The sequence below is a fragment of the Pagrus pagrus genome (assembly GCF_965226575.1).
Source record: "Pagrus pagrus genome assembly, chromosome: 17".
Lineage (NCBI taxonomy): Eukaryota > Metazoa > Chordata > Actinopteri > Spariformes > Sparidae > Pagrus > Pagrus pagrus.
Genome location: NC_140201.1, coordinates 7,161,766 through 7,176,976, shown reverse-complemented (window position 1 = coordinate 7,176,976; position 15,211 = coordinate 7,161,766). Strand labels below are relative to the sequence as shown.

At 44.6% G+C, this 15,211-nt stretch overlaps 1 protein-coding gene across 1 annotated transcript; it reads left to right on the top strand.

The window, feature by feature from the left end:
• The first annotated feature begins 211 nt into the window (after window positions 1-211).
• Window positions 212-14,597, top strand: tmem170b (transmembrane protein 170B). Its single transcript, XM_084379510.1, has 3 exons — window positions 212-1,021; window positions 8,229-8,399; window positions 10,169-14,597. The coding sequence occupies exons 1-3, from the start codon at window positions 844-846 to the stop codon at window positions 10,297-10,299; spliced, it is 480 nt and encodes a 159-aa protein (XP_084235636.1). The 5' UTR covers window positions 212-843; the 3' UTR covers window positions 10,300-14,597.
• The last annotated feature ends 614 nt before the right edge of the window (window positions 14,598-15,211 follow it).

The window sequence follows — 15,211 nt, the reverse complement described above, 5'->3', positions numbered from 1 at the left end:
TAATTGCTAAACAACTGGTTTGCGACATTTCCTCGTTTTAACAGTCAAATAACTATTAACTAAAGTTTAATTCACTATAAATTTACCATTTATTAATCATGGGTATTATAAAGTGTTACTATTTATGTTGTTTTGTTTTATTTATTTCCATAGTTAGCTCTGCTTCTGTCATCTGCGCTAACAAGCTAACAACCACACCGGAGCTAACGGTTCTTGTGTGTTGCTTAGCAACCACCCTGTTTGGCTGCCAGTCAATGGAGACTGTTTACTGATGGCAGTAAAACAATCAAATCTAATGTTTTCATGTTATTTAAGCTAATTAAAAATAAAGTGTATGATTAAAATAATAGTGTGTTGATTTATAGGCTAATATTGACGGTATGTGCCGTGATTACGTTGCTACGTAGCATTTTTTTTTTTATGCACCTACGCAGTTTTTTTGCGCAAACGCCGCTCTTCCTCCATGGACCTATAACTACGGCTCTCCTCCCTTTTTGTCCCCCATTCATGAAGCATCGTCCCCCGGAGAGATGTGTCGACGTACACCGTAAACCCCCCCTCCTCCTCCTCACAGAGCGGGCGCCTGGCCCTTTAAGGGTTATGTAGCAGGGCTAGCTGATGTAGGACGAGCCGACCGTTGCGTCTGCCTGCCTGCTCTCCCGCTGCCATCCCCATCATGGCCTCCACACAGCCGCCACCGACACCACCGAGGATGAACCGACCAGCCAGCGGCCCTTCCCTTCCCGGAGCGGAGACGGACGTCAAGCCGAAGCAGAGGCACCGGTAGAGGCGAGCCGCGCCGGGGAGAGCCGCCTCACATCCCATGCCACCCCGGTCTCCTCCATGCCTTCGTCTAAAGCCAAGTACAGCTATTCGATAAAGAGGGGTGCGAACCCGGGCGGCGGCGGCGGCGGCAGCGGCGGCAGAAACATGACAACGAACAGGGATTATTCTGTTAATCTGTCGGTGCAGCAAGTGCTGAGCCTTTGGGTGCACGGCACGACGCTGCAGCACTTCACAGGTATGCGGTATGAATGTTGCTTTCATGTTTTTTTTTATCTGCTCTGCTCACATTGAAGCCATCACCATCACCAGGGTCCACTGTACATTTAATGGTATTTTAACGCGCTGAACAAACCTACAAATGTGATGTTTCTCCTCGGGAGAAAGGGCAGAGCTGCTCCCATTTAAAACGGGGCATCTGTACCACCTCAGCCCCCCCACCCAACCTCCAGCTACTGAATACCGGCTGGGCCACAATAAAAATGCCACTCCTCTTTCCACGCGTGTTGGAGTCAGTGGATGACATGAAAATAATCACAACATGCGGCTAATTAATCTTTCTGCTGCGTGAATGCGCCTTGATTGTGTAGTAAATGCCCCCCCACCCTCTCCTCCTCCTCCTCTTCATCCTCCTCCTCCTCCTCCTCCCTTTGTCTTGCAGTCCAGTAGCCCGATGAAGGGGCAATTAGAGCCAGTACCATCCACTCTGGGCTGGATGTCTGGGATGGTCTAGACTCTATGAATATTGAGGATGAAGTAAAATCCATGCTTTTGCTTATGGAGTTTTGAATGGTGGTGCCAGGCGATAAAAAGCTTTAATGAAAAAGGTGTAATTAAGCTGTAAATATGTGGTTGGAGCTTCGTGATGGGTTGATAGCTGATGTGTCAGTTGTCGATACAGATGACAGTATAGTATGGGCATGTGGACATGATTGACAGATGTCCTTTTTCAAGTAAAGATGATGATCCACACATTCCTTTAAGGTCCATGTTCAGGAGCTTCAAGTACACGATGTGGGGTCATCAAGTCCATGTGAAATAAAAAGCACGTAGGAATTAGAAAAGCAATGTGTGGGCATTTTATCATTTCCTCTACAGGCAGCCTGAACTTCCTCAGCAAGAACTTATCAGAAAAAAAGTGCTTGTCACCATCTGTTCAGAGCATTTTCATCTAGATTAAGTAGAAAACGTCTGGGAAAAGGATGATGTATACAGGAACAACAGCCCTCCTCTGTCGTATAAACAGCAGATTATAGACATTCTTGATTTCCTCCCTGCAGAGCGGTCATAGCTGAGTTGGCACAGACCCATCTTATGAAACGCAGCTGACATCCTGTGCTGAGAAACACATCAAGCGAGCACGTAAAAAGAGGTAGTTGATAACCCTGACTCAGCAGGAAGCTGCAACGCTTGTAGAAGTTTTTGGGGAAGCAAAGCTGCAGAGAGCTGCGAGGGAGCTGACGCCCGGATTTTCAGAGAGCAGGGTGCGTAAACGCTGCCACCCGATCCCCCCCCTCAACCCCACAGTTCACCAACCAGGTGAAAAACGACCTCCTGACACACGAGATAAGGTCAGGGGGAGAGCGTGTGAGCCGCGAACAACAAGACAAATGCAGTGCAGAAGCAGATGTAAAGTTTTTAGATACGTCAACCTCTTTGACCTTTCTGTGCTGCCCCAGCGAGCCGCTTAAACAAATGGGTTTCCTGTTTATGATTTGTTTCACTTCAGCAAACTATAAAAGGAACATAGTTTGTTTTATGGTTTGCAAATACGAGTGCATAAGAAGTGCTGCTGTAGAAAATAGGCTTTATATATTCAAAAGGTCAACTTTACAGGGTTTGTTCACCCTTATTATAAAAACGTATCTGCGTGGTTAGATAACACGCAGCATCAGTTTTATGTTCCCGTTTTTACAATGTAAACCAGGGGGCTGATAAAATGATTGCGCTATAATCCACAGTTAGTAGAAAACACTACAGTATTTCATGATAGTGCTGAACAAATTTAACCTTTATCTAAAAAATGCAGCTCCTGCAATGTGGATATTGTACTTGGCCATATTTTGATTAATTGTGCAGCCCCACTGGTAACAGTAATTATTGGAATTACTTTCAAGAAGAAGATATAGTAAGTTTTCTAGTTATTTATGTGAACTGACCCTTTAAATGACTCATGTTAACATTTGGTCTCTACGCTACTGAACAATATGAAATTTATATCACAGTATTTGTGACTATTATCTCGTTCACCAAGCGTCAGGCGAAATGTTTCAGATCATTACACTATTTTCTCTCAGTTAAAGATTCTGGACTTGTTTGTGGCTGAATGTTTTAGTGTCTTTTAGCTCATTGTTTTGTCTTTCAGCCCTGCAGCTTTATGGTCATGGTTCAGTCTCATCGCTCTCATCAACCCTGTTGTAAATCACAGCTGTGTTAGCTAAAAGTTAGCAACCAGCTGGTGAACATAACGGAGCAGTTAGTAGCCAAAGAGTCAGATATTCCCCTTTGGAGATGGTGGAGACCAAAAATGGAGCTAAAAGAGTGATTTTTTTTAAATGTCTAGCTGTTTGCTAATGAAGTCACAACATATAACATTTCATAAGGTGACATGATGATTTTGTTTGTCATTCTTGTGTTGATAGCTGCTTCATAATTTTTTTTTTTAACTGCGATAAGCTAAAATTCAGGGTAGGCAGTAGATTCATAATGTCTACATTTCAATAAATTACTTTATAGTAATAATAAGCTTTATTTATGAAGCACCTTTAGGAAACATTACAAAGTGTTTTACACAGGAAAGCAAAATAACAACAGAACAGCGCCTCAACGAAGTTAAAAACTGTAAAATAAACAACCAATTTTTTAAGATGTTATTTAAAGGTCAAGTATGTAGGGTTTAGTGGCGTCTAGCAGTGTGGATTCCGATTGCAACCAACTGAACACCCCTCGCGTCACCCTGCCCTATGGCGTGAAAAGCCCTCTCTGGAGCCAGTGTTTGGTTTCTTCTACTGCAGAAACATGGTGGTGCAACATGGCCGACTATTTTCAGGTGATACGACGAGGATGAAAACATAATTATGAACAGTATATTCCAATCAATCCCCCTCAATCCTGCACACTGCAATTTTTAAAGGATGATTCAGCAGACTCGGTTCTTCCAGCAGGGATTTCCAGAGCTGAAGGACCCTGACCGCAGAAGCCCGGTCACCTTCCAGCTTTATCACGACCAGCTGGCCGTATCCCTCTGTCTCCATATTCTGGGACAAATCCATCACTCTTCCTCCTGATGGATGAACTCAACACCTCTGCAGAGCTCCTGCCACTTCCACTTGTTCATGTTCTGCAGTGGCTTGTGAGTTCATGCGAAAAAGTCCGACCTCTTATCACAGCGGCCAAAAAAACATGATCCCCTGCTTTTTTAATGCTCCGGTGTTGACGGGCGAGCCCTAAAGCTGCCGTGCTGACAAAGACCTCGGCCTGTAGTTGCGGATTAGCAGAAGTTAATGCCGCGCCGTGACTGCGTTTCGGCCTCTCGTATCTCTGAACATGACACAGCAGCGCTGGAGTCGAACCATCTCTCACCCCGTCAGGTGGAGTCTCTCAGCTGTGACCACCTGCACCGCTGTCCCCTGAAATTAAATGTCCAACTCAGCTCCCAACATCTGCTAAACTAAAAAAAATGAGCTGCCAGGAGTCGTTTCTATCAGCCGGAGTAAATAATGAGCCGTGTATTTTCACCGAAGCACCTCGCCCTCTCTCCAGTTGTTCATTTAAATCTTGTTCACACTACATCAACCTTGTAATTCATCAAGAAGTGCAACAGAAATCCCTTTAAACAAGGTGTTTAGATGTAAATGTGTACAGCACGGCAGGCGACTGTTACCTACTTATCCACTGAAGACAGATTTTACTGACATTTGGTTCTCAGTGGGTGTCAGACCCCGCCATCAGTCGTTGTGCTCAGTGAAGGTGGAAGAAGCATTCAGATCACTTACTTAAAGGTGCAATATGAAAGGCAAATTCATCCTACAAACAAAACAGGGGCAGCATTTCACCGGAGCAACCGCTAACTGCTGCTAACTGCAGCTACCGTTAGCTAGTAAGCTCAGTTAGCCGTGCAGCTAGCGGGCGTATTAGCTGCAGCTTTGGTGGAACTGCTAATTAATCACAGACATCTGAATTATGTAAAAAATGTTGGCCGGTCAAAGTCCGCTCAGGCAAATCTTGGCACACGGCAGCCATCTTGGCAAAGCCCCCAGGCAGTTATTTTGGGCCTAAAAGGACCAGGCCCCTATAAATGAACTGGGGAGAGAGCCATAACTTCACTTTCAATGGTTGATTCACCAGTCAAATCTGATTACATTTTTTTTTAAAAAAGCTTAAAAAGTTCAGTGACTTTCCTCCAAAATAAGGCCTAAATTCCTTTTTTCCTACTTCTACTAGCACGCGCACAGTTTCACGACACTAACTTACGACTCAATTCAGTCGATTTATAAGATTATTTGGTTTGATGCGAAATCTTATTCTGAAAGGTGCCGTGTATCTTTACCTGTCAGATAAATGTAGTGAAGTAAAAAGTATAAAAGATGCTTTAAATAGAAATACTGAGACTCCTCTCCACCTCTGGTGCTCTGGGTGCCGGTCCTGCTGTTCTCGGGACATTAGAGCGGTGCAGTTTGTGGGCCACGTCCTCCTGTGGCCCGACATGCTCCTATGTTGAGCATTGTGTTAATCCGTGCAGGCTTATGTTGGGCGACAGATGCCCGGCCTGTGCAACCGGGACTCAGTGATGGATCCTAATGGAGGTGGGAGTGACGTCTCTGGGTGCTTTCCATTTGGCTCACATGGCTCCTCGCTGACGTCAGTCACGACTTAGGACATCCTTGCTCACTACAGACTTATTTTTTAGGAGAATTTTAAATGATTAGATACGGGATTTTTGAGGTATTGATGCAAATATTGTTCCAATAAAATTCCTTTTTTTGTTCTAAGCAGACTTCACTGCTAATTTAATAATTTTAAAATACCCCAGCAATCTTTTTCTGCATAACCTTGTATTAAATATCACATCCAACAACATATACGCCGATGCAGATAGGCTAATGTGAACAAACATACTATATATACCCCGTTTTAAGTAAGTTATTCCTGATATCTCTGACTCAAATTAATGAGTCGGCAGCTGATGTGGAGTTTTTACACTTGGCTGCTTGTAATTACGATCCAAACGATATGAAGTGATGTTGCATAATCCTCTTTCCTCGTCTCCGCGGAGTCATTTAAGCTATCGGGACATCCTTGATGATGGAGGACCTCCATCGATTTCCGGGTCACAGGCTGGAGGACGGAGGAGCGTCATTAGCAGCGCTGTCCTCTCCTACTTCCTCTCTCCATCTATCTGACTCCTCCATCCCATCGCTCGGACGTTGATGGTTGTAGAACAACAGCAGTGTGATCGGATACATGATCTAACAGTGTGACGTGTCCAGTCATGCAGGACAAAGAGCCGTTGTGTTGCTGCTCCATCACGACCGCTCTCCGCCCGGCTCGGCAGCTGATCGCCGGATCAATACATAGATGTAGGCGCTCAGTCGACCGTGAAACAACAAGGTCAGATGAATATGTTAAAGTGCTCCCTCTGGGCTTTGAGAAATACTCTGTCTTCAGATGTTTACACTACACAACAATGTCACGATTCCTGTTTATATCTCATCATCCAAACAAAACAGGCTCGGGCTTTTACACAACCTTCCTGCACTTTGGGTCGGTGGTTCTTATCCGTGCTGGACGCCCCCTTTCCTCCTCAGTCGATCTCTTTTCTTCTTGAATAATCTCACAGCCAGCTGGCTTCTCTTTGCTCCCACGGTGCCAGTGGTTCGCAGCAAAGGCCCCTCGCTGGTGAAGTGCGATGAGGCCACAGCTCTTTATGTAAAACCTGTTTGTCAGACAGAAAGACAGAGAAGAGAGGGGGACGAGGAGGAAGAGGATGAGAGAGATTTTGAACGGTGCTGACGTCCGATTTGGTCGAGCTTATATAAAGATGTTTACTTCAGGAGTGCAACTAATGATTTCTGTCATTTTCGTTCGATCTGTCGATTATCCTGTCAGTTAATCAGTCGTATGGTCTATAAAATGTCAGAAAACGGTGAAAGATTATGTCCTCAAATGTCAGGATTGATCAAGATATTCAGTTTACTGTCATAGAGAAGAAAATAAATCAGAAAATATTCACATTTAGGGTCCAATGAAGTCAAAATCAACGTTTAAATGTCTGTATATCTCACCTGTACACCAATGTCAGGCCCGATAATGAAAAAAGTTGTTTTGAAGCAGGCATCATCTCACGACAGTAACCACTAACTAACTGCTGGTGTTACCTAGTTAGCTCGGTTAGCCGTGCATCTAGCGGGCCGGACTTGGAGTGTTGGTGTTTACACTGTTAACACATGAGGTTTGGACCAGACAGGCCGGGGCTTCAGTAGATATCTTTTGGATGACAATACATACATAAAAGTTGACAAATAATCGATAATAGTTTTTTCTGTTTTGTTATGAAATCAATCGTTGAGGCAGCGGTTTGATCCCTGCTGAGGTCTCTGATGTATCTTCTCAGCGTTCACTGTTGTGTTCGGTGGAGCTCAGTGTGTACATGATGATTGTTGTCAGTTCAGGAATGAAACAAATTCATTCCTTTTTAATTCTGAATAAGAAGTGAAACACTGATTCATAATGTTGAGTCACAGGGTTAGGCTATTGTTTCAGACCACATATCCCATTTACTGCTCAACGTCTCGCTCGCAGCGGCTCATCTAAAATCTCACATCGGAGCAGTTTGTTACATCTCACCTCGGGTCCATTACCGCGGTCGGCCGCCTCCTCCATGAGCCCTGACTCTACCGGCCGTAGATGGAAATCCTCCCTCGCAGACCTTCGCAGAGCCGAGAGTATCTGTTCATCCTGAGCTGTAGCTGCAATATGCTCTCAAACAAGCTCCGTTATGTGTAAATCTTTAAACTGCATCAGGAAATCAGCCGGCGGCCGATGGAGCAGTAGAGCGTTTCTGTCTGAGAACGTGCACGACGAGGACGTTGTGTATTTACCTGTGGAGGCAGGAGTATTTATCTCATCCTTCACTGCGAGGGGGTCGATTCATTTTCACTCCATCTTTGCTTAAAGGGCACTGCGGTGATTTACTATCACACTAAACATAAAGTTGTGAGGGAGAGATTAAATAAGTAGAAGCAGCAGCACTTTGCACTACATTTCCCAAAATGCCTCTGGGTAATCCATCAGATTTTATGTGACGAATCATTTCAGCATTCATTAAAGTGAATATTTTACCCCGATGAATAAATCTTACATGATGTTTTAAGTCAACAGTCGGATTGTTTGGTCGTTGTCGGGTCGTATCTGATCAGACCTGTGCTGCTGTGTCTCCCTGACAGAGATGTGGTACTGGGTGTTCCTCTGGTGTCTCTTCTCCTCGCTCTTCGTCCACGGGGCCGTGGGGCTGCTCATGTTGGTCATGCTGCAGCGCCACAAGAGGGGCCGCCTCATCACCCTGGTGCTGGTCAGCGTGGGTTTCCTGGCCTCCCTCTCCGGGGGCGTCATCACCAGTAAGTCCTGTAACTTCTGCTTCTTTTAAATTTTTTTTTATTTCATCAGTTCCCTTTTTTTAGACCTGACCTCAGCAGCAGTTCAGTCAACCAGGAAGATGACGGGAGGTGACAGGGGAGGAAGGAGAGTGAGATGGAGGGAGTTTGTGCGTTGACTCCTGTCAGACAGAGGAAGACAGGAGTTGACAGAGACGGAGAGGGAGGGGAAGGTTTTAGACTGTTTTCTTGTTCACCTTCGTTTTTTTTTGTTTGTTTATGAAACACAGAGAGCTTCAACTTTTGACTTAATTTAGAAAATGTGAAAGTGCAGCAAAAATGATGTTTTCAGCCGGGGATTTCCTGGATTTCTCGGTTTTATGTCACCGAAAACTGACTATTCTTTGGTTTTGGACCGACTAAACAAGATATTTAAAGACGTCACCTTGGATTTTGAGACTCTAGGACGAACATTTTCACTTTTTTCTGACATTTAATGGACCAAATCATGAATCAATTAATATAATCAGCAGGTTATAGATCGTTTTTGTTGCTGCCTCAAGAGGTTTTATCTAAAAGTCCAATTCCCAGATTCCTATATGTGGTCTGTTAGAAAGGACAGGGGCATTACTGTACATATATGTATATAACAGTATGTTTGCCAAATCACATGTAAATCAATCAAATTAATGTCCAGTGCACCAGACAAAACTCTTCAAATGTTTAAAACAAAACTTATAAGACTGAATTATCGTACACAGACTAAAAGTATTGATATTGTCTCCCAGTTGTAGCTCCACCTTTATTTTCTGAGTCTGTATGTATCTGATTTTATTGCTGCCCGTTCTCCATCCGTGCTTTTATTTACCGCACGCAGACGTACCAGATATTATCTAAGCCGTGCTTTGTCTTTCATTACCTTCAGCTCACAGTAACTTGAGTGTGATCACAGGGTGTGTAAATGGACCTCGATCTATCCGAGCGTCGGGCTGCAGCTCTGCAGGGCTCGCACAATTAATCACTCTCCATCGTCGATCCGAGCTGCCACCCCCCCCCCACACCGAAATAGAAAGACACTTTGTTATTAATGTGAAGCAATCAGGGGGAGAGCAGACTATTGACTGTGAGCACACACCCTCAGCATCATCCTCCGCCCTCCCTGTGTACACCAGCCTGTGGCAGGACAGAACAACAGTCTCAGCCGAGCAGAGGTGAAGGAAAGGTCAGGTGGTGTCCGGAGGAAAAACATCAATCTTTAATACCCCAGAGTGCTTAGTTTCAAATCACAAGTAGCCATAACTTAACAAGACACGAATCAAAAACACAGCTTTGTTCTTAAATCAACAGGCATGAATCTATCTGATCTGTTTAATTGAGATCAACATCACCGTTTTCCAACACCGACTTCAGACCAATAAAAAGAGCACAGACAGAAACGCACATAAATAAACCTCTGACGCCAAATATTTAACCAAAACTGAAATTGTTCGTTCTCATTGGACCTCATTAATTGAAGTATTCAGGGCCTTTAAATCCAACTGTATCTCTGTTTGTGTTTTGTGTCGAGCCGCAGCGTCACATGAACGCTCCGCCATGTTTTGATGAATAAATATCTGCTCCGATGGATGGAAAAAGATGAGGGAGGTCGTGTTTGTCCTCTGTGCTCCTCGTCCTGAATGGACAATCTGTGGTAATGGTGACAGGCCGTGACAGACAGCTGTGTTTGTGCAACCCGCCCATCTGTTTACTCGCTGTGTGTGTTGACGCCGCCGATGTGTGTTTTCTCCCCTCAGGCGCGGCGGTGGCGGGGGTGTACCGCGTGGCAGGGAAGGACATGGCACCGCTGGAGGCTCTGGTGTTCGGCGTGGGCCAGACCACCCTCTCCGTCATCATCTCCTTCTCACGCATCCTCGCCACCCTGTGAAGGAGAAAACCCTGGACGAGCTGAAGGACAGACGCCGAGAGCGAACGAGACTGTCGAGCTCATCGTGGCTGGGTTTGTGGAAGGGCAGAGGAGGCAGAAATTTGCTCTGGACCTTTGAGGCTGGATGCAGGAGAGAGCGCCCCCCGGTGTCTCTGCTCTGTTACTGCCACAATCACACTGCAGTCCAGAGGGAACTCAATGCAGACCGGCTGCCTTTGTGTCGGAGAGCGGCACCAGGCGGAGACGGCGCCATCCTCGGCCTCTGGACATGAAAGCCATGTTTGGGGGTGTTTCCAGAGTAACGTCACTCTTTTGTGCCAACAGCCTTCTCTGGGACATCCAGATGCCTTTGTGGCCACTGACTCTGAAGGCTTTCCGTTGCACTTGTGCGGAAAAAAAAACAAACCTCTTTTCTGATGATGATCTGATGATCAGCGTGAGAACAAATGTTGAGCAGTGAGGGGTGTTTTAGGGAGTGAAGACCCAAACAGTGTTCATCAGCAAAAAAACGCTGTTCTTCAGTGTTCAACATCAGCCTCACCTCCAGATTATCATCATCATCATCATTCCCGTTCCTGAAATGTTTCAGAGCTGCGTCACTCAACTCACGAGCGAGACGCAACTTTGAATTTTGCACTTTGTAAACGTCGGAGTCGCTCGTTAAGAGCCGGAGAGGAGAGGCGTGAAATCAGTGGAAGTGGAGGAGAAAACCAGCATCAGCTTCATTTGGTTTGTCTTGTTGAAATATTGATTCGTTGAGTGCCAACAAGAACTCTGATTGGAGTTAAAGGAATATTTTGATACGTTGGGATGTGTGTTTATTCGATTTCTTGCTGAGAGTTAAATGAGAAGATGCCACTCTCACGTCTGTCCGGTGAATAAGAAGCTGCAGCCAGGAGACGGTTAGCTTAGCTTAGCATAAAGGCTGGAGACAAGGTGAAAAAGATGGCCTGGCTCTGTCTCAAAGTAACAAAATGTCCTCCTAGCACCTCAGAACAGGGCTTGATGTTGACACAAAATGTGATATAGATATATAGATGTATATATATCTATAAGGGATAATCAGTCCAAGCTAAAAATGCCATGCGATAGTCATCGGGAATGGTTATTCAAAGACCTGCTGTTTTTATGAACTGTAGCATTAAGCGGTACAGTCTTAAACTGACCTTGTGTGTCAAGCGTTTTACCGGAGCCTGGTAATAATAACGGTTCTACCCAGGCCTGGACATAACGCGCCGGTACAAACAGTAGAAAATATATTAGACAAAACCGTAGTCGCTTGAACTGTTTGAATATTTCTTATTTAACAAATGTTAAAAAATCATGACTCATCCCTAATAACTATCACAACGGCAAACTGAGACAAGAACTGACTCCAGCAAAGTGCGTCTTCTCATGCTGTTACTATAGTTCCGGTCTTTATGCTAAGCTAAGCTAACCGTCTCTGATTCCAGCTTCGCGTTACACACACAGCCGTGAGAGCTGGACGAGCCCTGAGACGTGTTTCAGTTTGCATTGAGCAGCTTTGATTCGGATCTGGTTCGTGTAGATCAGAATCAAGTTCCTCTCATTCAGGTTTTAAAGAAAGACATTGTGGTTGTTCTGCTGCTCGAGAGTCGGCTCTGACACATACTCGGACAAACTGTGTGTCTGTGAGTCCTGGTGCAGACTTCCTGTAATAATGTTGGAATCCAGCCTTCCTCGGCCCACCGTAGTATTCCTAACACCGTCTGCACCGCGACAGCACGAGCTCCCCCGTGGAAAGCCATCCGACAGATATTCTGCTGCTCAGACAGCCATTCTTCTATGGCTCCCTCTTTTTTCTTAGTTTCCTTTACTAACCCATGTTCCTTAAGTTTATCTTTGCGTATTGCACTGAGATTAATCTGCCTTGTTTTAGCACAGTGTGCGATGAAACTACCAATCCAGTGTTCACTGTATTTAACGCAGGAGTCAGCGATATTAGACGCCGAGCTTTCTTGTTTTGGTGAATCAAACTGTAAAAGATCATCTGTGAAGAAATGTGCTTGACGCTACTGATTTTACTCAAACTTGTTCTTTGCTGATACTATTAAAGGACGAGTTCACCCAAAAACGAAAGTTCAGTCATTATCTACTCACTCTCACGCTGATGGAAAGTCAGGGGAAGTTTTGTAGTCCACAAAACATTTCTGGAGCTTCACAGCAAAACAGCGTTGCAGCGTTCTCCTAAACAACTGAAGTAGATGGAGACTTGGTTTAAAGCGTAAAAAAAACAACTGAATAAAAAACATAAAACGGCTCCATACTGCTTGTCGGGCATAATCCAAGTCTCCCTGAGTTCCCAAATTAAATTGAAAAGACGCTATACACAACTGTTTTTTAGCCGAAATCTTCTCTGTAGCTGCTAAGATAAAAGTGTTAGCATGCACCCCGTCTGAAAGTGTAAATAACATCTTTTCAAATCGATTTTGGATCTCAGAGCTTCAGGAGACTTGCGCCGGATGAGCTGTTTGGAGCCATTCTGTGTTTTCTTTCGGTTGTTTTTGGTCCCCATCTGCTTCAGTTGTTTAGGAGAATGCTGCAACTCTGTTTTGCTGTGAAGCTCCAGAAATGTTTTATGAACTACACAACTTCACCTGACTTTCCATCAGCACGAGGGTGAGTACTGTAGATAATGACTGAACTTTCATTTTTTGGGTGAACTCATCCTTTAAAGGATGGAAAGAAACACTGGTTTTATTTTAGTTTAACGCTCAGTACTTGGCCCTTAAGTCCTCCTGAAAATTCAAAACAGATTGTCTTGTGCAGGGTGAGAGCTTGAAATGCCAAAGTACCGCTCACATTCTAGCTTTATTTAACACGTTTGTCTCATTTTAGTTGACATCACAGCCACGATTTATTAATTTCATTAAGTTTTTAGAAACATTTGCACATTGGCTCCAAAAAAAACCCCCCCACAGCTGATATGAATTTGACAGAAATAATCGATGTTGGTGTCGTCAGGTGTGTGGTTCTGTGGCTCTAAAGGTAAACAGTGTATTTATAGGAGTTATGTAATCGACACAGCTCACCTTCAGTACCAGCTGAGCGCACGAGAGGGCGATGTTGCACAGGTATGAAGCGGCAGCAGGAGCCTGAATGCTTGAGAGATGATTGTGGAGTGTTTTGATACAGAAATTTCCACACCACCACCCCCCCCCACACAAAAAAACAAATCAAAGTGTAAAATCAGAGATAAATCGTCTGAATCCCTCTTTCAACGCTCTGCACATCGTCCACGCCGCCCGTCTGAATGTTTTTCGCTCAATTTCAGGGACCAAATGTGAGTTGCTGCTGATGACTCACCTGCTGTCAAAGCAATGATATCTCTGTGAAGCTGTTTGCGGGGCAGTTTCTAGCATGTTTCGTGCGTGTGTGTGCGTGCGTGCGTGTGTTTGCAGTTCATAGGAGACCTGTGAGTGTCGTCGTGTTCGGTGTCGAGTAGTAGAAACAGGATGTGAATTTTTATTTTCTCTCATTAGCGGGGGTTGTTCACATTCTTCAGCCGACCCCCCGAAGCTTCAGAAAAGGGTGAGGACCTAATCGTAAGTGACGGAGGAGCAGCTCACTGAGCAAAATGTCTTACATAATGTGTTGGAGAGCTTTTTTTTTATTTTGAAGTTGTTAGACGAGTGCACTTACTGTACATCCTGAGCTGTATATAGGTGTAACCAACAAACTAACCACTGGATAGTATTTTGATATTCACACAGTCGGAGGATTCACACCCAGTGCCATGATCGCTCCTGATGAATATTGTGATTTCAGCTGGCTGTGTGACCGTGTGTGTGTGTGTGTGTGTGTGTGTGTGTGCTGCAATATCTTAAGGACACACCCAGCAGCTAATAATCCCCTCCAGACTTAAAAAAAAATGCCATCGCACTGCAGCGAGAAGCCCAGCTCAGTAATCCTGTCTCTCTCACAGGCTTATAACTTAAAGCTGCCCCCCCCCTTCAGTCTACTGTCGTCCGAATGCCACAGATCCCCCCCCCCCCCCCCTCCCCGGACACATACTGTGTACCCGCTGCGACCGCATGTGCAGCGCAGCTCAAGACAACGTGTGAATGGACGATACGGACAATCCAACAAGAGACAATGTTGTAAAAACAAAAAAACCCAAAGTGGCACATGTAGATACTGTACGATATGTTCTTTTTTAATTTTGTACCAGCCGAACCGCTGATATTTATAACTATTGCCTATTTATGTACAAACTGTTCTCCTGTACATACTCAACTGTCGGTTGAAATAAAAATCTTTTGCAGTATAAACCCTCAGGAGTGACGTTTCTGGTCTTTCCTCAGTTTCTGGTTTGTCTGCTCACCCTCCCTCATTACTTCGAGGTGAAGGAGCATGAAAGTGCTTCATTAGTTAAAGACAGAAAATGTTCTCCCTGGTTTGTTTAACGCAGAAAAAGTTCAGAAGTCCACATTCAGCAGTCATTTGAGTTATTTCAGATAATTGTTGGAATCTGCTGTCGTCTGGACTCAAACCTAAAGTGAGGACTTTAAAGTGACGAGTGTTGATTCAGGAGTTTTATCTTTGTCACGGCCTTGAACTAGACTCCAGTTTTTCCCCTTTTCTTTGTTTTCCTCTCCCTTCTGCTCCAGTGTGATGGGATGTATCTAAGTATATTTACTCAAGTATTGTAATTAAATACAATTTTGAGGTACTTTTTCATTTCTGCTATTTTAGTAGAGTTAATATCAGAGTACTGTTTGGTTAACTTTCACTTACTCACAGTAATATTATAACATCACATCACCATGATCATCAAGTCCACCAGTGATCACAGGCCCTCAGAGTGCCCCCATGGATGCCCCTATCGAAATAAAACCTGATAACGTGCCCTCTAGGGAGCCCTTCCAGTGCACAAAGCCTGGTTAGATGC

What these genes read in the sequence shown, in the direction of transcription:
- tmem170b (XM_084379510.1), top strand. Translation starts at nt 844, where the DNA reads ATGCCTTCGTCTAAAGCCAAGTACAGCTATTCGATAAAGAGGGGTGCG. An exon ending in GACGCTGCAGCACTTCACAG is followed by an intron (nt 1,022 to 8,228) that starts GTATGCGGTATG and finishes TCTCCCTGACAG; the next exon opens with AGATGTGGTACTGGGTGTTC. An exon ending in CTCCGGGGGCGTCATCACCA is followed by an intron (nt 8,400 to 10,168) that starts GTAAGTCCTGTA and finishes TTCTCCCCTCAG; the next exon opens with GCGCGGCGGTGGCGGGGGTG.